The following is a 26,049-nucleotide window of genomic DNA, read 5'->3' as shown; positions in this document are numbered from 1 at the left end:
TGGGGGCGTTCCCCAAAGCGTCAAGTGACGCATCGCGAGTTCCCTCGAAAGGGAAAGTACATTTATAATGTCTGGTGGATTAATCATCATTAGTAAAATGAATATTATTTACATTAACATTTAAAATTGTACACTACCGTTCAAAAGTTTGGGGTCGGTACGATTTTAAATACTTTTAAAAGAATTCTCTTCTGCTAACCATGGCTGCGCTTATTTGATTAAAAATACAACAAAAATCAGTTATAGTATTAAATATTATTCCAGTGTAAATCAGCTGTTTTCTGTGTGAATATATAGTAAAGTGTAATTTATTCCTGTGATCAAAGCTGAATTTTCAGCATCACCAGTGTCAGTGTCTTCAGTGTCAAATGATCCTTCACAAATCAGTATAATATGAGGATTTGATGCTCAAGAAACATTTATTATTATTATCAATGTTGAAACAGTTGTTGGTCTGTCAGTTGTACAGTTTTTTTTGTTTTTTTTAGGATTCTTTGATGAATAGGACGTTCAAAAGACTTTTGTAACATTATAAATGTCTTTACTGTCACTTTCGATCAAATTAATTATTCCTTGATAAATAAAAGTATTGATTTCTTTCCTCCAAAAAATAAAAATAAAATTCTCACTGACCCCAAACTTTTGAACGGTAGTGTATATACTTTGTGTGTGTGTGTGTGTGTGTATGTTTATATTTTAATCATGCTTTGATCTGGATAAACAAAATATGAATAGATAGTAAAGCATACTGTATATATAAATGCACTGTATATATATATATTCACGAATGATCAAAAAATCACGTTTGCTGCTTTCATTGCTCAAAAACAACAGCTGCAACTGCAATGTAAGAGGCATCAGTCTATCAGCAGAAAGAAACACCACCACCTCCATCATCCAGCACTTCACAGGTGAATAAAACAACAGCCTTTCGCTTCTCAACAGACAAGATCTACTTCAGAGTACAAACAAACCCACTGGCCCTCCTTACCACGCTCACGAACGGGACAACAAGCAACCATTCATCACACAGGTACTTAGAGGAGGAGAAAAACAGCGGAAAGAGAGTGAGGAAAAAAAGAGATGTGTGTTAAAGGAAGAAAAAGAGACCCCAAAGAACTAATTACAGCACATCTCGACGTTACACTTTTGTCTCTGACACACAGAACCTGTCATCATACTCTTAAGGTGATGATACACAGGGCAACTTTTTGAGCAATGTTGCTTGGCAATCTTGCCGAGCGATTGTTGCTTGAGGACTTTCTCGTTGAAAATGGGCAATACATTTCTATCTGGATAATTTAGATCGGTCGTGGGCCCTGTCTCTCATCTGGTTCCCCGTTGACGGCAACATTGCCCAGCAACATTGCCCTAAAAGTTGCCCTGTGTATCATCACCTTTACAGCAGGACAATCACACTGTCTTTCAGCACACTACAGAGAATAGCTCAGCACTGATGGGTACACGGTGATGTCTTAATCGAGCAGGTCACATGACCAGAGTCTCAGCTGTTTACAGTCACAGGCCAGCGGGGGGGACGTCCCCTATCTCCATCACTCCCGCTGTTGTTTCGGTCTCCCCTACAATGTTACGAGGGTTTACATGGGAAAATAGCCGTCACATTAAACAACGGATGAAAGCATTTTTTCCAGCGGAGGAAAATATTATCACTCAGAGGTTTCTCTTTCATAGCTTGAGATTTTGTCAGTTGTGTAACATTTAAAGGAATAGTTCACCCAAAAATCGATATATTGTGTAATTTTTTGAGAGCCTGATTACAAAAATGTCCCAAGTACAATTGTAACGATGCTCTCATCATCATTGTATTTAGCTTCACATGTTGCACTTTTTGGAGTGATCCCAATCATATTTCAAGCAATTCAAAACCACCATGTCCATCTGAAGTGTTTCAGCTGGAGGAAATAGTACAGCTTTAATATATATCAGCCACATTTTCTTATCCGGCCGATAACGATAACATTAAAAAAGAACGATATGGTGGCCGATATATCGCGCATCCCTATTAAATACATAAAGTATATTTGTTATTTAACATATTTAATTGCAGGTTTTCGTAATATTCTGAGTTTGCATTCATTTTGAGGAATACTGAATCTGTTTTTGTGCTAGTGAGATTTAGTCCAGAACTACAATACCATCATGTTCACACACAGCATATCTGCATTTACTCACAATTTCTCTGTCAGTTGATAAATGAGAAAACAAAGGCCACGTTCACACAGCAGCACACGCTTGTCATTTCTGTATTTGAGTCCTGGTTACGTTCACACACAGTTCGGTTGTTTACAGAAGTGACAACTGGGTTGTGTGGTTACTGGTAAGAGAATACAGGCCTGACTCCAGTTGCACGTTCATACAGACAGTGTTTGATACGCTACTCTATATTTATATATATGTTTCCACATTTAAACAGCTGAATTAAGAGCATGTGATCACAGATCTCCCAGTGTAAAGAGCAGAAGACAAATGGGCTGCAAACAAAATGCCATCTCTTTCCTGAAGCTGAAAATACTCTCCTTATCAAACCCAAACGCGGGCTGTAAAGGGCTGTTTGGAAAGCCAGTGAGGGTAACTTATTATGCAGCTGCTTTTATACACATCTGCATATCAGAGATACACAATAACAAACCTCAAAGGACCCGCCACTGTTTAGGTGTCGTTCTAAAATAGCCGGTCGCCATACCAACGACGAGGTGTAGCGTTTGTGAGGTGTGTGATGTCTCAAACCTGGAGTGATTCTGGGAGACATGACAAGTCTAAACTCTCGCCTATTACACATGTACGATTCATCATCTATCGGGATTCGGGGCAAATAAATAGCTTGTTTGGCAGCGCATGCTTCTGAAAGAAAATCAATAGAAGTGCAGGTTTTGCCTTCTGATCAAAGGAGGAAGATATGGCTTGATGTTGAGTCACGAACCAGAGAAAAGATCATTCAAAGTCTTCAGTTCCTCTGGCTTTCAATGCAGAGCAGGACTGAAGGATGATTTAAACCTTCGTAAGGATCCACGGCCTCATGAAACACAAATCAGACGGATCATTTCAGATAAAGGTCTTTGCTTATTTCCGGCTCGCACAGCACGCTTGGACTGTTTTGCTTCAGTTCATTATTGAGAAATATGTTTTAGAAATGGCTGGTAAAATTGCCTGGCAATAGTGCTTTATGATGGACTGGGAATTTACAGGAACAAGACATTAATGTTTGAACTCATAAGAAAGCATGGTCATAAACTGTTCGGTATAGAAATGTAGACAAATACTTCATACATTATGGTCCTGTTGACTCCTTCCATAATTCTCACACACACACACACACACACAGCAGAAAATATATTTACATTAATGCACTTTAAATGGAAGTCTAGCAGCCAGACATACTAAAGGGTTTAAAGCACAATTTTTTTGAAGAAATCTGTATTTTTGATAAAGTGCTTACATTCATTTTTCTGTTAAAAAAAAGTGTTTTTTGAGTAGGATGCAATTTATTAATCAATATCACAACATTAGTTAGTGTGACTATCAAATCGCAAAAGCTGCCAAATAAAAGCATTATGGTTTAAAATATGGTTCAAATATTTTTATTGAATGATAATCACAATAAAGTCATATTATTTTATAGTCATATTGAGTGGGTCAAAAGCATTACACTTTACAACGGGTTACCCAAGTTAAAAAATAATGTTTGTGTCAACAGGTGTTTATTAAGTGACAGCTCAATGTTTGCCACAATTACGTCTCTTTTACATGTATGGTAAAAATATTAAAATAACAGGTTTCATTTTGCATTTAACATAAAGTAGGCAAAATAACACTTTATATACACGCAATATTATATCCTTAACATTCACGTCTTTCACGGTGAACAATATGTGCATAGTTACATATATTTATAAAATTAATTCTCATATAAAGTTTTACAGGTCTTAAACAGTAAAAACAAAAACAGATCTGTACTCGCATCGCTTAGATCTTCACTACACCAGTTCAAAATAGTTTAGAATAGAGTAATACAAAATTCATGTAGTCTATTCGCTGTCAAAGACATACTGTTTTTGGTCGCGATCAATGGCTCATTGGTTTGCGCTTGTGTCGACGTAAAGTTATGTTATCGCTCGCTCCAGTACTCTATGGTTTCCGACTAGTGGCTGAGGTAGTCGACTACCCAACTATGCTTGTTTTTGCTTTATGCTTTATTTTTAACCCCTAAAAGATGGTTTGCACTCAAAAGAAAATGTTTCACTTTAAAAAAATTTTTTTTTTTTTTTTATGCAGATATTAAATCACCCAATCATTGTAAAATGACTTATTCCTTCCAAACTGTTATTTATGGAGCCCCTGAAGGGACATGGAAAAAATATGAGATAGGAGGATAAATGAAGTCGATACTTTTGCATTCCCTGGGAAACTTTTCTTTTCCTTTTTTCTTCTTTTTTGTGAGTGAACGCAAAGTTTCTCGATGGAACACAAAAACACAAAAGCATTGACATATATTTTTTCCATTACATGTCCCTTTAGGGGCTCCGTAGCTATTCAAGCCATCTGGTAAAAATGAATGTGTTTTTTTCCCATCCCAAAAAAATCTAATCATTACAATGTCTGTTTTTTCCCCAATATCATGCATACTGTTAAGTTGCGTGCCTAAAGTGCATTATGGCCATATTTCCTGTAGGTGTAGTCGTGAAAGTCACCGGTTAACTGAATTTGCATGGTCATGACTTGAGCTGATTTTTTAAACACTTTCTTCATACTTTCAAAACAGTGTAATATTCGTGTCCATGTAAAACTGAGGGATGAGTTGAAACTCGTAATCAACAACAGGTCACAGATGCCATTTGACAAAACTCTTTCTCATATTTAAATAAAATATAAATCTGGTCCTGTGGTACTTTTGCATAGTTTGGGATTCTGGAAAATAACTAAACTCAAAGCTGAATACATAGTGATCTTATAGAGCAAAAGCTTGCATTCTCAATGAGCTTTATTCGTAGTGCAAAGAAAACGTGTAAAGAGAATTCGCACATTTCTGAGACCAATAAGAAATGAGGGATTATATTCAACATGGCCGCTCTCAACTCAATGCAGTGATCATAAACAATTCAGGTGTTTTGTATTCAGCTCAGTTAATCTAATTTGATATTCCAAAGAGAAACAAAAAGCCAAAACACTCATCCCACCGCACGACACTAATTTGAACTTTGTGTTTGTAACAGGTTTGAACTTGAACTAAAAAAAACTTCAGGTCAAGAGATGTTAATTGCTTTTAATTCTGTTCCTCAGCCTGCAGAACTGTCTTTGAATTTCAATGATTTGTATTCGTGCCTAATTACAGGTCATCATTAGCCACATAAAGGCTAAATCCCTGTTTATTATGTTAGACAACATCTAGTTCAAGTTCTGGTTATGATTTAAATGGAGTTATTGTGGGGTAGGCTTGCTGCGATCGTCAGTTTTACAGGTGTTACACAGTGTTCATCCGCAACATTCAGTTCAAGAACGGATGCTAGAATGAAAAACTGAAGGCGTCTGCCGAACGAGAGTCGCAGCGCAGATCAGCAGCAGGAGTCAGATTTCATCTCACTCTTGACCAAGCGTGCCGCACGAGTCCTGAAAACTAAAGCCAAAGCGTATCGATCGCCCCCGGGTGCTGGATGCAGTATAGGCAAACTCCTTTTAGGCAAGTCATGCCACTCGGCCGCCATCTTGGCAGCGCCTCCGGGCAGCTATTTCGGACTAAAAAGACCGGGCTCCTATCTAAATGAATGGGCAGAGAGTCAGAACTGCACTTTCACTGGTCACCGGGACATAAAAACTGCTTGTATAGAAACAGCAGTAAAATATGATAAAAATCGCTGAAAAGGTTTGATGACTTTGCCCCAAAATAAGGTTTAAATGGTCTTTTTCCCCACAGGTTATACGTTTACTACGCATGCGCAAGGGTTCTCGTCTCCGCTGTCGCAAACCTCAACTCAGTGGAACCAGACGATAGGCTTACATGTTTCCCGGCTTGACTGTTAAAAGCAGACGATTGGCTTTCCAGCGGGAGGGGCGGGGCATGTGCATACAACCGCCATCTTTGGCGTTACGGGTTTTCCCTATATAGTTGTATTGAGGATTGAGGAAGTGGCATGTCTCTATATAAAATGTCTCTGGTATAGCTCATAAACCTCCATGTAATCTAATGAGACGTGAGACAAACTAAACAATCAAATTACACTACAAATTATTTTTTCCTAAAGATGGTTTCTGTCATTTTAGGTAGTTTTTATCACGCTGATATAAGTTCAAGTGTTCGTTTTTTTAAATAAGTTTGGGTTTAGTTAGTTATTTGATGCTATAAAAACGTGACTGTGACTTCATGATTGACAGCTGAGACCATCTTATTTATTTATTTATTTACCTTTATTTTACCAGGAAATAGTCCTATTGAGATTCAGAATCTCTTTTTCAAGGGAGTCCTGGCCAAGACAGCAGAATAATAGTTCCATATTAAAAAGTACATATACAAACATTAACAAAAACAAAACAAACAAGAAAAAAAGGACATTTTGGCAATTTAACATACTCTCAACATAATCACCAGCCGCTCTCAGTAACAGCACATGTGCATCTAGTACTCAAATAGTCCTTTATCCTCATTTTAAATTGTGTCATTGTCGGTAAACAGTCAAATTTTAGCTGATTTTGCAATTTATACCAGGTCTGGTATAAATGTAATTTTATACCCTGGTCTAACTTCTTGGGGATTTTTTAGAGGAGATTGGAGCTTTAACTTTAATTTCTTAATTTCCATTACTGTTTATTTCAAACCGACATAATGAGTTGTTCTGCTATAATCTGTACTACCCGATTCTGCGGAAATGTATGCGGGTCTCCGCGGCTCCACTTCACGCTCACTAATGCACACACTCGGGTCCCAAATCAGCGCACGTCAGCGTCATACTGGGACATTGGCAGCTTCACTTTTCTAGAATGGAAGAGCTGATTCTGACTAACTTAAACACATCTGATTGGACATTGCATTCACGTGCTCAACAGATATGTCTGTTATTGGCTACAAAGCTCAAAACATGTTGTAAATAGAAACCTTTGACGCTCTTCACAGAGCGCTTACTCAGATACACACAGGAGCGCTTGAAAACGCTTTAAAGCAGACAGCTATCAGCGGGTACAGCTACTGCAGAACGCCAGGTACCGTCACATTAAATGATCAAATACATCTTTGGTAGGACAAAGATTCATTTTGGTGGCCTCCTATTCGCTGATTTCACGCAGCCGTTATTTTGAAATCGAAAGCGAGGCTCCGGTGGGAAGAAAACGGTCGGAAGTGCCGCCTTTAATCATAGGAGAGTCGCGAATGCGATGGCGTATTGTTGTGTCTAATGTAGAAATTAGTTATTCTAAAACTGTACATACATTTCTTTCATACTTTAGACCAGTGGTCTCAAACTCGCGGCCCGCATATTTTGTGGCCCCCTACTTGACATTAAATTTTAATATTAGTGCGGCCCGTCATTGCGTGTGCCGCGTTTAAATTTTTTTTTTCTTTTTTATCCCTTATGGGCTACCATAGATAGTCTCGTGACAGCTTACGGTGGGTTTGTTGTCAATAGTTGTCATAGACAACCGCGAAGTACAAACATACTGCGCCTGGAAAAAATGAGCGCGTCGCTTCAATTATGAGCGTGCTTGCCGCGCGCCTACATTTGAAATAACGAACTTGAGCGTGCAAAATATGTGAGCGCGACATGTGAACGGCCCCTTGGCGAGCTGCCACCAATCAGGCCACGAGCTACTGGTAGCTCGCGAGCGACGTGTTGGAGACCCCCGCTCTAAAACAATGTGAGAATAATCACTTTGAGCTTGTAATATGTGTCCAACAGGTTGATAAGAAGGTTTGCTTTGATTTGTGCAGTCAGTAATTTGAGACACTAGCCTATACATGTGTAGAAAGAATTCAATAAGACGGGCAGACATGACTGCAAATATTTGTATTTCAAAAGCAATAATTGTTTTTCTAAGTATAATAAAAGGAAATGTACCTTCCAAAAAAACCATTCAATATCATTAATGTGTTGTATAAAGAAAATAAAAAGGACATAAGCAAATATAAATATCACAAATATGTGTTATAGACAAAGAAAGTTTGTAAAATGAACTTCAACTGTCAGAAGGACGGCTCATGAAGAACCAATCATGTACAGAAAGGTATGTTCAAATTCAGAGGAACAGTTCAGAAGAAACGTTAATAATAAATATTGAGAAGATTGGATCAGTTGTGCTCCTTTTTTGGAATACTTGAATACTATTTTTTGTGGAATACTTGATGCGGCCCCGCCTGACCCCGACTCTACCTCCAGCGGCCCCCAGTTAAGCTGAGTTTGAGACCCCTGCTTTAGACTATATACAGTGAAATTCATTTATAAATACAATAATTTTTTTATATATAATTCAGAAAGTAAAAAAAGAAGCAGGAAGGAACTATAGACATTTCCTATATTGGATATTAACAACTAATAGTGTAAATCGCGGCAGCAGCTTCAGGTTGGTAGTCCAAGGCATTGTTGTCTATCTGTACTTTCGGGTTCTTCCCACCGGAGCCTCGCTTTTGATTTCAAAATGAATCAGTGTATTGCAGGAAAAAACCCTGGTTAAGTTAAGACTGTGTCTTAAAACTAATTAGACCAAACTAGCAATTAGTTAGGGCTTATCAGTCTTACTTTTCAGTTTCCAATTAGACTAATCTACCTTTAACTGACATTAAAAAGCTGAATTTTAAGCATCATTATGCCAGTCTTCAGTGTCACATGATCCTTCAGCAATCACTCTACTATACTGATTTGATGCTCGAGAAACATGTATTGTTATTATTATTATCCATGCTGAAAACGTCCCGGGTTACGTATGTAACCCTAGTTCCCCGAAGGGACGGACGCTGCGTGTAATCGCAGTGGGAACGCCCCCAGCGTGACGCGTCTGAAGCATGAATGAAATCAGTCAATGGAGAGAATGAGCGTACGGCGAGTGACGTCATAGACCAGGAAGCTATAAATATCCCCTGAGCACACAACACGCCAGCTTAAAAGTTACTGAAGCAGCGACCCCAGGGGATGCCGAGAGTATGGCAGGACACGCAGCGTCCGTCCCTTCGGGGAACTAGGGTTACATACGTAACCCGGGACGTTCCCCTTCAGGGACTACCGCTGCGTGTAATCGCAGTGGGAACGCAATACCCACATCCCCATACGACCAAATCCCCGTCGTGTGTCATTAGGAGACACAAGCCGACGAGAGAACCTGAGCCCCGGGAGTGGAGCTAAGGTCAAGGGAATAAAATCTGACGAAAGTGTGCGGTGAGGACCAGTTTCCCGAGGGAACCTCCACTTGAAGGGGTGTGGTAAGCAGCTAAGGCCGCCACATACACCTTCAGTGTGGAGTGGGATAACCCTGTGGAGAGACGGTCCTGCAGGAAATCCAGCACTGTACCAACCGGGCAGTTGACTGGGTCCTGCTGGCGCTCTCCACACCAAGAGGTGAAAAGTTTCCACCTCGCGGCATATAACTTCCTCGTGGAGGGAGCTCTGGATTGGAGGATGGTCTCAACGACCTCAGCCGAGAGACCAGAATCTATGAGCTGGGCCCCCTCAGAGGCCAAGCCCACAGCCTCCATAGCTCTGGACGGGGGTGAAGGATCGACCCACTCGCCTGAGAGAGCAGATCTCTCCTGATCGGTATCTCTAGGGGAGAGCCGTCGAGGAGAGACACTAGGTCCGAAAACCATACTCGGGCCGGCCAGAACGGGGCTATAAGCAGGAGACTGAGCCCGTCCCGGCGAACCCTCTGCAGAACTCCTGGGAGCAGAGCGATCGGGGGAAAAGCGTACAGGCGTGACCTCGGCCACGGATGTACCATAGCATCCAACCCCAGTGGGGCTGGCTGGCTGAGAGAGAACCACAGTGGACAGTGTGATGTCTCTCGGGATGCAAATAGGTCTACCTCGGCACGACCGAAATGTCCCCATAGGAGCTCCACCACCTCGGGGTGAAGACTCCACTCCCCGGGCCTCGGCCCCTGCCTCGACAGGATGTCTGCCCCCTGATTCAAATACCCCGGGAGATAAATAGCTCTGAGAGAGAGAATTTTCCCCTGGGACCACAGAAGGATCTGACGTGCCAGCTTGTAAAGCGGGCGAGAACGCAGACCCCCCTGGTGGTTGATATAGGAAACCACCGATGTGTTGTCTGTCCGGACAAGAACATGGTGGCCTCTTAGGTCCGGGAGGAAATGTTTCAGGGCCTGAAACACTGCCAACATCTCTAGACAATTTATGTGCCATAGACGGTGATGGTCCTCCCACAGACCCTGAGCCGGGCGACCACTCATGATCGCCCCCCAACCCGTGAGAGAGGCATCTGTCGTTAGCATCACGCGACGACAAGGAGCTCCCAACACAGGGCCTTGGGACAGAAACCAAGGATCTTTCCACATAACCAGGGCGCGATGACACCGTCGCGAACTCATGATCATGCGAAGCGGATTTCCCCTCGGGGAGAATCCCCTGGTTCTGAGCCACCACTGTAACGGTCTCATGTGCAGGAGGCCAAAAGGTATCACGTTGGACGCAGCCGCCATGAGACCCAACAGTCTCTGGAACTGTTTTACAGTGGATGACCGGCCTAGCTTGACTTGATGTACTGCGGCGAGAATCGAAGCAACACGAGCAGGTGACAATTGTGCCTGCATCGTCGCCGAATCCCACACTACACCGAGAAAAGTGGTTCTCTGTAATGGAGAAAGAACACTCTTCTTGGCGTTGAGTCTCAACCCCAACCTCTTGATGTGAGCAAGAACGACATCTCGATGCCGAACCGCCTGATGTTCCGATTGAGCTAGAATTAACCAATCGTCTATATAGTTCAGAATACGGATGCCCTGCAGCCTGAGCGGAGCTATAGCTGCATCCATACACTTCGTGAACGTGCGGGGTGACAGTGCTAGGCCAAACGGAAGAACCCGATATTGGTACGCTTCGCCCCCGAAAGCGAACCTCAGGAACTTCCTGTGTTGAGGGAGGATAGATACATGAAAGTAAGCGTCCTTTAGATCTATCGTGACAAACCAGTCCTCGGATCTGATTTGTGACACGATCTGCTTGAGAGTGAGCATCTTGAACTTGAGCTTCCCTACAGTGTGATTTAAAACACGCAGATCTAAAATGGGACGCAGCCCTCCATCTTTTTTCAGAACGATGAAGTACCGGCTGTAGTATCCTAACTCCCTGCTGGGTGGAGGAACCCGTTCTATAGCCCCTTTTTGCAGCAGAGTTTTTACCTCCTGTTCTAATACCAGAGCCTGCTCGGGGCCTACCACAGTGGGCAGAACCCCTCTGAACCGAGGTGGACGCGTTCTGAACTGAATAGCGTACCCGTTCTTTATAATATTCAGGACCCACTGAGAAACATTGGGAAGCATTTCCCATTCCGCCAGGAACTCTACTAAGGAAACCAGCCTCTCGAGGCTGGCCTCTGGATGAACATCCCGAGTGACAGACACAGCGCCCTGTAACATACTGGCAGGAAACAGCTGGTCTGAACACTCCACAACCCTCCTCGGAGGGGGCGAGCGTCCCTCGGGAAATCGCTCGCCGAGTCTCTCTACGCCCTGTGTAGGCAGGGTTAGTAGAACAGACCCCTGAGGGCAGCGGGAAAGACAGGGCACCGTGTTCTTGTGCGGTGAACTCAAGTCTCTCCCGATGGGGACCACCCTCAGAGTCCTGACGTTCAGCCCGTCAGGACTTTTTCGACGCGGCCTTCCTGGCGACAATGACTGTCCTCAGATCAGTCCTGCCCCGAGACGGCCGCGCCGGAGAGCGCCCCGCCTCGTCCCTCCAGTTTCCCTGCGGGGGGGCACGAGACGCGACACTCCGCTTCTGCTGTGCTCTTTTTGAAGAGGAAGAACTCGACGGCTGGGACTGCCCTTTTCGCTCAGCAGCCCCAGTGACACGTATTTTGAGAGGGATAAATTTAGAAAAAGCAGCCGCCTGTTTTTTCTCTTCCTGGAACCTCTCCGTGACCGAGTGAAGAGCGTCACCGAAGAGGCCCGCAGGCGAAACAGGAGCATTTAAAAGGAGAGACTTATCTTTTTCCTTCATCGATGTCTGACTCAACCATAAGTGCCTTTCTGTGGCCACCATGGCTGCCATAGATCGACCAATAGATTTAGCGGACTCTCTGGTGGCACGCAGAGTGAGATCCGCAGTCTGCCTAAGTTCGCTAATCATATCAGCCGAAATTTCACCCCCCTCAGAAACATCTTTGAGCAGGTCGGCCTGATAAGCCTGCATAATAGCCATCGTATGCAAACACGCAGCCGCCTGCCCAGCCGCCGAGTAAGCCTTCCCCACCAGCACAGAGGTATTCTTTAGTGGTCTAGATGGAAGAGCCGGCGCTTTAAGTGAAACCGAAGAAGCAGGAGAGAGATAGCTCGCGAGCGTCTCCTCCGCCTTCGGCATCGTCACATAACCAGCAGATTTAGCACCAAAAATGTTACCATAAGCATTTGACTGATTCGTGTAAATTCTGCTAGAAACCGGTCTAACCCAGGTCTTTGAAACCTCAGCATTAAGGTCTGGGAAAAACGGTAAGCACCGGCGAGAAGGTTGAGGTCGTGCAGACAGAAATCTATCATCTAGTTTGCTTTTAATTTTAGAATCCTGTCTATCAGCTGGCCACTCGATACTGAGCCTTTCAACAGCCCGAGATAACACATCCATCAAACCTTCTTCATTTGCAGTATAATGTGTCACACTAGTTCCCTCTGATGCAAAACTTTCGACATCCAGATCCTCAGAACTGGATAATCTTAATTCCACATCATCATATGCCTCCACCTGGGCAGAAGTAACCGCCGCAGCGCGTGCTTCCGAAGCCGGGTGAGAGGCACCGGATCCCGCCGGAGAAAGCTGAGATAGGGCGGGGCCCGTCTCAACATCGCCGGTGAGATCCATCTGCGAACCCCAAGTCAAGCGCCGCCGCTCTGCCTCAACAGAAGCGGGACCCGAGCCTTGGGGAGCTCGCAGCAAACCACTCTCCTCAAAGAGCGATCGCCGCGAGCGCAGAGTTCTAAGAGGAAAGCGTTCGCAATGCTGACAGTCGACTCCCTCAAGAGCCGACTGGGCATGCTGAACACCCAAACAAGCCACACATAACTCGTGTGAATCCCCACCCGTGATGTATCGAGTACAGGGGGGAACACACTTCCTATACTGCTCGCTCATATTGTTTTTTTTATATATATATGTATATATAGTGATAAACTCCTGACAGAACAGACAAACACAATCGACAGATTCAGACACACGCACAGAGCTGCTGAAGTGACAAAAGCTGGCGTGTTGTGTGCTCAGGGGATATTTATAGCTTCCTGGTCTATGACGTCACTCGCCGTACGCTCATTCTCTCCATTGACTGATTTCATTCATGCTTCAGACGCGTCACGCTGGGGGCGTTCCCACTGCGATTACACGCAGCGGTAGTCCCTGAAGGGGAACAGTTATTTCCATGGAAACCATAATTTTCTTTCAGGATTTTATGATGAATAGAAACTCCAAAAGAACAGCATTTATTTGAATTAGAAACCTTTTGTAACATTAGAAATGTCTTTACAGCCACTTTTGAATCACATTAACGTGTCCTTGATGAATAGAAGTGTTAATTAAAAAAAAAAACGAACCTTTTGAACGGTAGTGTGTATCTCTCTCAGATTCTCCAGACTCCTGAACAATCTCTCAATCTGCTGAACCGCAAAGAAATATTTTTATTTTGATACTCGATTCTCAAAGTCTGGGGTTTGGCTCTCAGATACGATTCTCAGAAATGACAGCATTTCATGTATGTTACGGTTGTGGTGCAGGTTGAAGGAGAGGCAGCAGTCAGCAGATCAAATTCAATAATCTTTACTAAGGAAACCAAACTTAAACAGATACAAGTCTTTGGGACCACAAACACACGTTACACATCAACGAGGACCGACAAGGAGTGAGGGAGAACACAGGGTTTACATTCACAGAGAACGGATCATGGGAACAAGACACAGCTGGGGCAAATTAACTAGACACAGGTGAAGGAACTGAACACAAACGAGGAGCGGGAAAACTAACACAGGACTAAACCAAATCACAATGACGGGGGAAAACACAGGAATACAGACACAAGACAGACATAACTGTAACATAACGCCCCTCCTCGAAAAGGCGTGTCCCCACGCCGTATAAACGTCAAATAGGGGCGGGAGGGTGGGCGCCCTGGAGGCTGACGAGGGCGTGGCTTTCCCGGAACAGGAAGCCTCCAGGGCGGAGCAGGCCGTGCTGATAGCCAGGGTGAAGACGCCTCTTCAGGTGGCCAGGGTGGAGACGCCTCTTCCGGTGGCCAGGGCGGAGACCCCCTCGGGTGGCCAAGGCGGAGCAAGCTGGTCAGGGGGCCATGGCGGAGACGCCCCTTCAGGTGGCCAGGGTGGAGACGCCTCTTCCGGTGACCAGGGCGGAGCAAGCTGGTCAGGGGGCCATGGCGGAGACGCCCCTTCAGGTGGCCAGGGTGGAGACGCCTCTTCCGGTGACCAGGGCGGAGCAAGCTGGTCAGGGGGCCATGGCGGAGACGCACCATCAAGTGGCCTATATCCCCCCCCCAAAATTTTCTTGGGGAGAGTGCCAGGCTCAGGGACGTGCATCAGGTCAGGCTTGGGAGGGCTGGATGGGACCAGTAGAGAAGGCTCTGTAGGGCTGGCTTGAAGCTCAGGCTCTGGCGGGCAGGCGACGGGCTCAGGCTCTGGCGGGCAGGCGACGGGCTCAGGCTCTGGCGGGCAGGCGACGGCTCAGGCTCGGCAGGGCTGCAGGGGAGCTCAGGCTCGGCAGGGCTGCAGGGGAGCTCAGGCTCGGCAGGGCTGCAGGGGAGCTCAGGCTCGGCAGGGCTGCAGGGGGGCTGCAGGGGAGCTGGACGGAACCAGCGGCGAGGGCTTGGCTGGGCTGGCTGGGATCAGTGGCGGAAGCTCTGTGTCCCAGTCAATAAGCTCCTCCTCTTCCCCTGGACCGATGGTGAAGGGAGAGCCACAGCTCGCCAATACCCACTCCACAAAGGCAGAGAAGTTCCCCCGAGGCCCATCTCCAGGCAGGCATGCTTTGGTCTCAGCGTTGAGGCCTGCCCGGAAGAACACACAGAGGCTGGTGTCATCAAAATGAACTAGAGGAACCAAGTCCAAATACCTCTGTGTGTGGGCCTCGAGTGACTGATCCTCCTGAGACAGGAGAAGGATTTGGACTGCTGCATCCATCGATGTTAAGGTCGGTTCTTCTGTTACGGGTGCGTGGTGGTAGGAAGGATGAGAAGACAAGGATGCTCAGAAACAGGATTTAATAAACTAAAACTCAGGAACCATACAACACACTCAACATTAACGCACCATATACAAACGAGAACCGACAAGGAGTGAGGGAGAACACAGGGTTTACATACACAGAGAACGGATCATGGGAACAAGACACAGCTGGGGCAAATTAACTAGACACAGGTGAAGGAACTGAACACAAACGAGGAGCGGGAAAACTAACACAGGACTAAACCAAATCACAATGACGGGGGAAAACACAGGAATACAGACACAAGACAGACATAACTGTAACAATGTAAAGATGAGAGAAAGCACTTTAGTTCTTAATCTGACTGTCTACACGTCTCAATCTCTTTATCTCAACAGCTTTGATCTTTCTCACATTAGAAAGCATCAAGTGCATCAATACACTTTGACTTCTCTCGGTGGAGAATCTTCACTCAATGCTTACTGTGTTAGGTTCTTTCTAAGAAGGTCAGTTCACATACATTTTCCTTTTAATAAACACAGTCAGTACATTTCGATCAATCTAACTACAGATATTACAAAATCTTGGAAATGCTCAAGTTATTTTCCACTGTACACATGTAATTAAATTTAGGCTGATAAAACACAAGGGCACAAAGTTTGGCTAGTTAGCATTTCCCAGTTAACCCCTGCTGGTCGATGTCATAACTACACCATCTGGCCACAAAAAGCATCCAAAGGACGCTGTTTATTCTGACAAAATAAAACTTTCCACAACAACATATGAGTAAAGATAAATTAGCCGCACTGAGAAGAATGGGAATGCTAACAGAGAGCTCCCGTTTATTTTTATCTTCAAATATAATCTAGTCTCTTGAGGTGTTTTCCTCTTTGTCTCTGCACTTGCTCAGAAATGGCTTGTTCGTATTGCTTGTTACCTTCTAGCCCGTTATTCATCTGCCATTCAAGCACACACACTTGATATATAGAGCTTTTTGCTCAGTGTTTTCCTCGCCTTTTCTCTCTCACATCCCTCTTTCATCATCAAAACCCAACCTGCGCCTCATAATTAATGTGAGGTCCAATTTCCTGAAGATTAAAGGCAAAACAATTAAACGCAGCACAGAAAGGAAGTGGAAATGGAGGAAGAAATGCAGATAAGAAGCTTTTGTTTGCTTGTTTGGTGTTTTTGAAATGTTGCTCAAAGAGCCACTGCCCACAAGATATTAGAATGAATCCCAGGCCAGAGGAGGGACAAGAGACAGTTTATGGTTTTCTGTTGGAAAGATGTCAGTTTTTTAGCGCTAATTCTTACTTTCCAACAAAATGTTCAATAAGTTGATCTGGGCCCTTGATACACATTTTACAAGTAAACTGCAGTCTTCACACCTCCTCTGACGACCTGCTCGCTTCGCTTTAGAGGGGTCTGGGTTCATTTGAAACACTCACAGAATTCGAGTGAACCTCTAAAACCGGCCGAATGAGAAACCCCACCAACCTTTTTTTATCCAACCTTTTGACATAAGGAGAGGCAGCCTATTAACACGATTTTGTTATTGCAGACGTATTTGATTCAGATTTAAAGGTACAATATGTACGATTTTTGTAATAAAATATTCAAAAACCACTTTCACAGTGTGATATATTTCATGCAGTTGTGTACTTACATTAGCCCAAAAGTTCCCAAGGGTTTGTAAATCAAGAGAAATTCCAGTTTTTAATAATGGCTCGTCCCTGGTCATCGTCGCCTATCAATGACGTAATATCCTCGGTTTCCGCTTGTAGAAACCATAGATATAATACATAGATGCCTCATTAGCGGCCATTTCATTAGGCCATTATCAAGCGGCAACCTCGCCCGTCTCTCTCTTGAAACCAACACGGAAGTGAATTAAACTGCAATTCATCGACTGGCCGCTTGAGGCTGACTGCAAAAGGGAGTCAAATCTGTATCTCCCCTATGTTAAAATGCCCAACTTCACAGCAGAAAAAAATATGTTTACAGCCTGGTGGCAAATAGTTGTTTTGGTCTATATAGCTAATTTTGCCCTTCATGACGACTGTGAGGAGGGTGAATGTTTTTTTTGAACTCATCCGTTTAAATTATATTAAGCCTTAAAGTTCTGCATAATTTAGGGCGTGGCCACTTGATTGACAGGTGGATTGCCGCTGCTGTCACTGCTAGTCGTTTGTCTGCTCAGCGTCACCCTCAGCTGTGTTTGTGCTTTTTTCGGGATTATTTCATACAATTTAATACACGTATTATACCTTCACCCATGCACGCCTTTGGATTCCGTCGTTGTCGGGTATGGAGAGAACAACCAGCGCTGTATTTCCAGTTGTTTCCCTCGCATGCACTAATGGATGTCTGACAATTTCATTTCTTTTTGGAGTTTAGATTTAAAAACGTCTGTAGATATAGAGACCACACTCGTTATGCGGTACTGTTGCTCTCGCGGAACAGAATATAATGCTTATTTAACTTTTTAGTGTAAAATAAAAAGTACCGTCAGATGAAATCCTGCAGGTGTCAGTGCTTTCTCTCCGTCAATGCAATAGATGCACACAATTAAATGAGCACGGATTTCTAGTTCATTTACTTGAACTTCTGAGGTAATATCTTTGGTTTAACCCATCTGAGAAATTGAGAGGCGGCCAAAATCAGATTTTAAAATGGACTGAATAAAGCTCTTTACGAACTTGACGTGCGATGCCATGCTGACTGACATGTATGCGCATGAATCACTGTCACACGCACAAGCTCAGAGCAATATTGTAAGCTACTGTCTGCATGGTAATACATTTTTAACTAGCAGAATAATAATGCATCACGATACACATAGTTGACTGCTTGTATGTTGTGAGAAATGTGTGTGATCTGTGTTATGTACTGTTGTATACATGCTGCTCTTAACTAATTGCATGCCCCTTGTCGGATTAATAAAGTTGATAAAAAAGTAAAGTAAATAGTCTCACTTTTAGTTACGTCTTTTAACTATTGTAGTATTTCGAAGGGCAAAAACATTAACTTAAACTATTGGCTTTACTTCAAACAGCTGTCACTTTAGCGCGAGGCCATAGCATATAGCATTAGCACCTCAGCTCCACCCACGTCCCGCCTCTTTGCCCATTTTATTTTATCCGGGAGTGACGAGAGGTGACGCGCTGCCAAGATGGCGACGGTCGGCGACGCCCACTTTAGGCTTCAAAAACGCTCTTCAGAAACCTACGGGTGACGTCACGGACACTACGTACAGTCTATGGCCATTATACGTAAGCCGCTAATGAGGATCTATTTATACATATCTATGATACAATATCTCGCACGCCGCTGTTGTGTCGTTCAGTCATCATGGTTCACGATTATAGATTGGTGAGTACAGAAAATCCCAAAAAACGTAAACATAGATCAACTTGTTTACGGAGTAATAAAACGGAGAAAAAAACAAGGATCAATATCAGCGTGGCGTTTTCAGGATGGAGAGAGCTCGCGACAAACTTGGACTTGATCTGTCCACAGAGACTCCGCTCTCGCATGTGTTTTAATAGACAGGTAAGCTAATAAATATTCGGTAACACTTTACTTGAAGGGGTGTGCATAAGACTGACATGACACCTTCATAACCATGACATGACATATGTCATGAATATGAAGTAGGGTTTTATGCATGTTTATGACAACTGTCATTAAGTGTCTTTCGCTCAATAATGACATTTTTAATGCAAATATGACATTGTTTGAGATGTCTTTATTATGACACCTTGACACAAACCAATACATCATAACCTGTCAGTGTCTTTGTCATGACAACTTGACATTACTAAGACAACACAACCTGCCATAAACATGACATAGCAGATTAATTATCAAACTTAAGAAACCACTTAGCTTTATTGGTTAACATTACATTAAACTGTCATGTGGTTGGTTTTGACATTGGCTGTCATGAAGCCATTATAACTGTTTAATGACATATTCAATTTGTACCACTGTAGTTGAGGTCATGAAAAATATTCATGACACAGTTATAATGGCCTTATGACAGCCAATGTCAAAACCAACCACATGACAGTTTAACTTAATTTAATGTTGTCATGACAAAGACACTGACAGGTTATGATGTATTGGTTTATGTGAAGGTGTCATAACAAAGACATCTTAAACAATGTCATATTTGCATTCAAAATGTCATTATTGAGCGAAAGACACTTAATGACAGTTGTCATAAACATGCATAAAACCCTACTTCATATTCATGACATATGTCATGTCATGGTTATGAAGGTGTCATGTCAGTCTTATGTACACCCCTTCAAGTAAAGTGTCACCAAATATTCTTTATTTTACACATACAGTTATATTGCACTTTGTTTGTACTTCAGTAACACTTTTTATCAAGTCTGGTGACCAAGTCTATGCAGTGAAATTAAGTATGTGTTGCACGAAAATATTTAGCCATTACTTGCAAATACTGTGCAGATGTGGGTTACTTTTAAAAGATGTGAGGTTGGTCTTCCAAAAAAAATCTGATATAGTCAACAAATAGGATTTGGGCATCAAGACCTGCAGTGTAAATGCAGCCTTAAAGACACTGCATGAATGTGCAGTAGAAGAGCTTATTAAACCGTGGAAAACAGATTGTTGTGCGGGCTTGAGCAGTCTCCTCCGAGACTCAGACATATGTGTGCTCAGAGCGCTGGGATTGTCTGGGTCCGGAATGGTGGGAAATGAACATCACATACTCTCACTTTTGCTATCTCTCCATTTAATTATACACTGACATTTAAATCTACTGCAACTTGTAATAGCGCTCATTACAGTGGGGGGTCGTCCAATACTTAAAGTTAGCTCCCTGCCATCTGCAGATGGTGCTCATGCCAGGAGAGTTCAAGTACACTCAAGTAACCTCTTTTAAAAGAAAAATTACTATGCAGTGCAAGCAACCTGGTTGTCGTTTAACTTCAGTATCGCTTAGTAGGGTCAAACTAGTTTGGGGCCAAATGATGGTTGTCGATACATGAGAATGTATGATTTTCACAACGGAAGTGAATCAATCAAAAAAACGTACTTTAGCTGGACAATAACTTTTTTCTAGAGCTGCTGTAAAACCAAAACAATATCTGTTCCATTAATTTCCTATTATCACTGTAAAGCTGCTTCGAAACAATCTCTATTGTTAAAAGCGCTATATAAATTAAGATGACGACATAATATTTAGCAATGTCTCACATTTTGTGTTCAAGCCTGTTACTGTTACTGTCCTTCCCCAAAATTTTACATTTCACTCACAAAATAACATAATTTGGAGCATTTCAAAACATGGTGGAAAGACAAGTACATTATCTTATTCCTTTATTTTTAAATATTATTACACAAATTAGTTATTGCAAGGGAAATCATTTATTTTCTCCAATGTACACGTTTGTCAATAACTCCAAACTAGCAACTTTTCATGCTGGGTTCATTATCTAACATATCTATATCTACTACTCCGTTGAAAAAGGGACTGATGATTTAACAAAAGTAACGGGATATTGAATTATACCCTAAGTGGCATATAAGATCTGTGTCTGAATGAGCATCTGCAGGGTCTTTAAACCCTCTGCACATCCGGAGCGGGCTAGCCAGACATTAAACTTTCAGTTTACTGAGTTCAGATCTTTTTCATCAGTCTCCTGTGGTCAGCATCTCTTTCGACGCCCGCAGGCGATTCAGGCTTAGCGTAGCGTGAGCCCGACACTATAGCAGCAGAGCAAAACTCAATTCTCTTGGGCGTGATAGAAACACACATGCTGACAGTGAATATCCCTGGACTTGCTCACATAGCCACAGAAGTGCACTGCGTTATCCCTTTCGGTTTATTAGACGGTCTGCAAGCCTGAAGGAGGGGATTTAGCACATGCTTTAGTCCAGGTGTTCCTAAAAGAACAGTTTATCAATGGGAAACATGTTCATATCTCAACACACACACACAAGCTTTGAGGAATACATGTAATGTGTGCTTCATATATCAAGGCCTTGAATCAAGACCGGAGTAATTTTACGAACAAATATTGTCATTTGCATTAATGTAAAGCTGTTGTTAATGCCTTTCCCGGCTCACAAATGATTTCGAGACTCAACAATAACAACATGGGAGTTACTGTATTACATTTTTTCCAACTAATTCCATCTCTCATTAAAAGTTGCGTCTGCCTCGGGACTTTCTGAATATGTGATTCTGCTTTTGTAAGACATAACTCAGAGCAAAAACGTTCAGAGAATAGCACAAAATGCATGTCTCAACAATTTTACATGAAGAAAAATATCCTCTAACAAGTTTACCCACAATGCACGGTTCTAGCTAATGAGGATCACTAGCTAAGCCTTGAAATCTGTTGATCTCACACATCAGGGTACCTCTCTAATTAAAGAGTTTCTCAGCCAGAAATACTGCACTCCACGATCAGACTCCATCTGGATGGACCTGCTCCACCAGGGCCAATGACGGGGGAAACAAAAAGTCTAACAATGCTCATGAAAAAATGGGCCACAGATGAGTGCGTTTGCTAATGTGTCCTCTGCCAACACTGAAACAGCCAACAGAAACAAGCAGGGTGCAAAATTACTCTGTCGTGTAAATAAAAAAGTTACTTGCAACATTGCAACACAGCTGACCTTCACTGATGTAAGTTATAATAATGACCTGTGCTGGCTGGCTGGCAAAAGTTGTAGTTAATAGTTCATTAATATTGAGAATCGCATATGACCATATGGTCACGCTTTAGATTAAGGTGCGATTCTCCATATTAATAAACTATTAACTTTTGCCCTTAAATAAAATCCTATAATGGTTAGTAAGATAGTTATAGGGCGCTATCACACACCAGTGCAATGCAGCGCCAGGAGCGACGCAAGTGTTTTTTACTAGTTTCAGCCCGACGTACTTTTCATTTTCAGGTCCTGCGCCACGTTGTTTAAATAGAAAATGCATTTGCACCCACTTGTGCGGCCATGGGCTGCTGGTCTGAGAACGAGGTGTTTTCAGGCGCATTGTTGGAGCGCTGCTGTTTTGAGGAACTGAAATAGACTGACCATTGACCAACTGAAACCTGGTCTAAAGTCAATGGTGCAATATTTTTTTTGTTATTTAAAGAGCATGTTAGTAATGTGCGCCTATAGGCGGGTCCACAGCGCGCGTACACTCTGCTCATTACACACACAGCAGCACACAAACATGCCAAATACAGTATTACAAATAAAAGGATTTCAAGGTAAAAGATTAATATTGTGTACATAAAGATATGGTGGGATCCGACTTGTCCCGTAGATGTTCTGCTAGCGCTTTAACCTCACGCACGAGCAGATCCGTTTCTTCGCTAGAAAAGCATTCAGTTTTTCCACTTGCAAATTCCACCATGTAAATAGCAATCCGCCATGGCGCGAGCGCAACTGGCTTTTAAAGGGAATGGGAGGTGAGACTCTGATTGGTTTATTGCACGTTACGCCCAAATCACACCCATTACTCATTAAGAGAATAGAGACAACCCTTTTAGACCATGCGCTGGACGCGCCGACCATTTCCCCCCGTCGTTAAACTAGCAAAAGTGGATTCAGACACGACCTAAGTGCACTTGCACCCTGCGCTTTAGACAATGTGCTTAGATCCTTAAAATAGGGCCATGCAGAATAAGACATTAATGTGTGCTTTATAAGCATAGGCGCCACTTTTTGCCAGGGTCGATATTGTCCCCACCACTTTTGAAACATCTCGCGGCACGGATGTACCAATACAAATAAAACATATCCAGTTAACTAGCAGCATTCGTTTCATTCATTTGTTAAATAAGAGGCGATCTAGCGCTGAAATGTGTTGTCTTCACTCGGACGCGCGCTTCAATCCGTTGCGGAGATTCTGTTCGTTCCAGAGAAATCACAAATCAAAATGCACACAAACGTGTCCCTGCTTCTCTGGGTTCTAATCCGCACTCGTATAGTTTTTTTTCCCTCATCAAAACCGATAATGTTTATCAGTGATAAAGTATATCAAGAATCTTGATATACAACCACTGAAAAACATCATCGGTTTTGATGAGGGAAAAAAACTATACGAGTGCGGATTAGAACCCAGAACCTCCGACACGCTTGGCAAAAATTCTGCCACTGGACCATTACAGTACAGTCACAGTACGATACTATTACAGTACGATACTAACAACATATTAGATCTCATTGTACGACCAATTAAACCCAAAGTACCATCACATTTTTGGTCGGACATCATCACATCTTTGTATACATTTGTATTTATTTACATCAGTAAGCTACAGGACATCGTCTTTCAAAACATGACCTGCGCGAAAGAGAATTAAAGTTCAACACTTTTGAAAATACCCTTCCAAATGCGTCTCTGTCCCCAGCACATTTCAAACCAAACTGACGCCCATATTTATAAGTACTTATGAACAGCCAATATCCTAATAATATGAATGCTAATAAGCAACTAGTAAATAGTGAGAATTTGTCACTAAACTAAAGTGTTGCCATATATACAGTAAATACAATGTTGTATACATTTTCAAAGGCACTAAAAAAATCAAGGCCGCTAAATGCACCCGCCACTGGCAGGTGTGGCCTTAATTTGGACCCTGGAAACAAGCCAGCACAGTTGTAGGAAACTCCTGCGACGAATTCTACTCACCCAAGAGGTTTCTCTAGTCGGCAGGCCGGCGACCCCACAATTTCCCCCAGTGTGCAGAACATCTGTCCAAGAAAGTCCTAGATGGAGTGGGTAGGATCAAGCAGAAGAGGAGGTAAGAGTTTATCAAATTCAACAAATCCCAACGCTCTGCCCTCTTGTTATAGTAGTGAATTGAAAGGCAAAGACGTACGTATAGTTCAAGGGGCTTCTGGGAAGGAGCACGGCCATGTTTACAATAGAGCACAGCATGTAACAGAAAGCACAAGACACAAATACAATACCAGCCACACACACACTTTCAGGGGTGATCAAACCAGGGAAGAGAGAGAGATAGTGATGATTAGTGGCGTCTACATGATCAGTCTGCATGCATTAATGAGGGAGGATGAAAATACCAGGAATGGGGCCAAGGAAAATAAAAAATATCCAAATATATTGTGTCTGTGCAAATACTTTATATTGATTTACTTCTCACTTTTTGCTTCCGCATGAGCAAACATGCAAATGATGTCAGACAAACACTGCATTTAATTTTCGATGAACAAATATTAGTTTTACTATACAAAATATAGGTTTTAAATATGGATTCACAAAAATTGCATTTATAATTCTACATGAGGTCAATTTTATGACCTCAACTGTGGATTGAAAGTAACAATGTGTCAATGACTTTCCATTCAAAAAGATGATATTTGGATACTTTTTAAAAGAAATTGAAATGCACATAAATGTTTTTTATTCAGGTTACATGGAGGTCACATCACAGCTCTACTTACGTGTTTGGAAAGATCAGGACTTTTAGAGTCGACATCATATCTGAATTAAGTAGGAAATAACACACGCAAAAAAGAAAAACCATTGTTAGCCAAAGTCTTCATACACAACATTGAGTAGCTAATTAATGCAAAGATATGCCATAAAAGACTGACTTTAAAAAGAAACAACTACTCTAATGCTCTTTCAAGAACTGTAAGCATGCAAACCTACATAATGATCAAACACGCTTGCCGTTGACAGACACGTGTCATAAACGGCATAAAATAAAAACTATTGCACTTGCATCTTTTAGTATTAAAGCAATGCATCTGTGACTGAATGCACTAAACATTCTTTACATTATTTTTCTTATTTTCTACCCTAAGAATGAAGTTGGGATACTTTGAGAATGCTCTAACTTAAGAATTTGAAATCCTTAAAATCCAGAAAGAATGGTCTTAAAAATCATTGTTTTAAAGTTAACATAACCTCCAACTTGCACAGTGCATTAAAGACACCGAGCGCTGAACTCCCGCCAAGCCCTCATTATGATTATTACTGTAATCTGCAGGCAGTGCAAAAAGACAAAAGTGTTTTTCAGTGCGTTGATAGTCTTTGGCAAGATCAGCCATTCAGTCAGATACTGTAACACCTATATTCTTCTTAAGGAATTAAAAAAAATAATAATTTTGTCAATAATTGTACTTTACATTATTATGAACATTCTTCCAAACTTCTTCGAATTTATGTTAATAAATTTACATCATTAAATGATTAATAATAAATATCATGATTATTGTCTTTAGAGGAATTTATTTCAAAGGATATTCTTTTGAATGCACTCCAAATACATAAACCTTGTTTTTCTACACTGTAAAAAATGATTTTCCAAAGTTGAAAATTAAACAAGGATTATTGGAGTATGCTTTACAAGAAAATACTATTCCAGTCTTTCTACTAAAAACAGAACGTTTAATTCAATGTGTCTTGCCTTTTCTTTGTGACTAACAGTTTTTGAGTACATATCATACACCTTTTTTTAGCATATGGAAAATAATTGAATTTTGAATCCAATATTCTAGATTTGTGCGCATCAAAGATGATAACTATAACGATAATGAGACAGAAGAACGATATCATTGCAATCGCTTTCAGGGTACAGGGCTGAGTTTCCCGATAACGTTGTCTCTTAGCGCGCTACGAAGACTCTTAAGGTATAACTTAACTTAACTGAAGGTATACCATT

At 42.3% G+C, this 26,049-nt stretch overlaps 1 protein-coding gene across 2 annotated transcripts in view; it reads right to left on the bottom strand.

Moving 5' to 3' along the window:
* Nucleotides 1-26,049, bottom strand: part of cpne5b (copine Vb) — a 196,329-nt gene that overhangs the window by 88,841 nt on the left and 81,439 nt on the right. The window contains exons 5-7 of one of the 2 annotated variants that reach the window (XM_056252427.1): nt 24,824-24,863; nt 24,238-24,255; nt 24,048-24,124 (exon numbers count right to left, since the gene is read on the bottom strand). In XM_056252427.1, coding sequence (XP_056108402.1) covers nt 24,048-24,124; nt 24,238-24,255; nt 24,824-24,863 — 135 coding nt within the window. The remainder of the gene's footprint in view (nt 1-24,047; nt 24,125-24,237; nt 24,256-24,823; nt 24,864-26,049) is intronic. The other variant, XM_056252428.1, reaches the window with a different exon arrangement.

This window comes from Rhinichthys klamathensis, unplaced genomic scaffold (genome assembly GCF_029890125.1).
Source record: "Rhinichthys klamathensis goyatoka isolate OS25496 unplaced genomic scaffold, OSU_Roscu_1.1 h1tg000095l_1, whole genome shotgun sequence".
NCBI classification, from domain to species: domain Eukaryota; kingdom Metazoa; phylum Chordata; class Actinopteri; order Cypriniformes; family Leuciscidae; genus Rhinichthys; species Rhinichthys klamathensis.
This window is presented reverse-complemented; position numbering and strand designations above follow the sequence as displayed.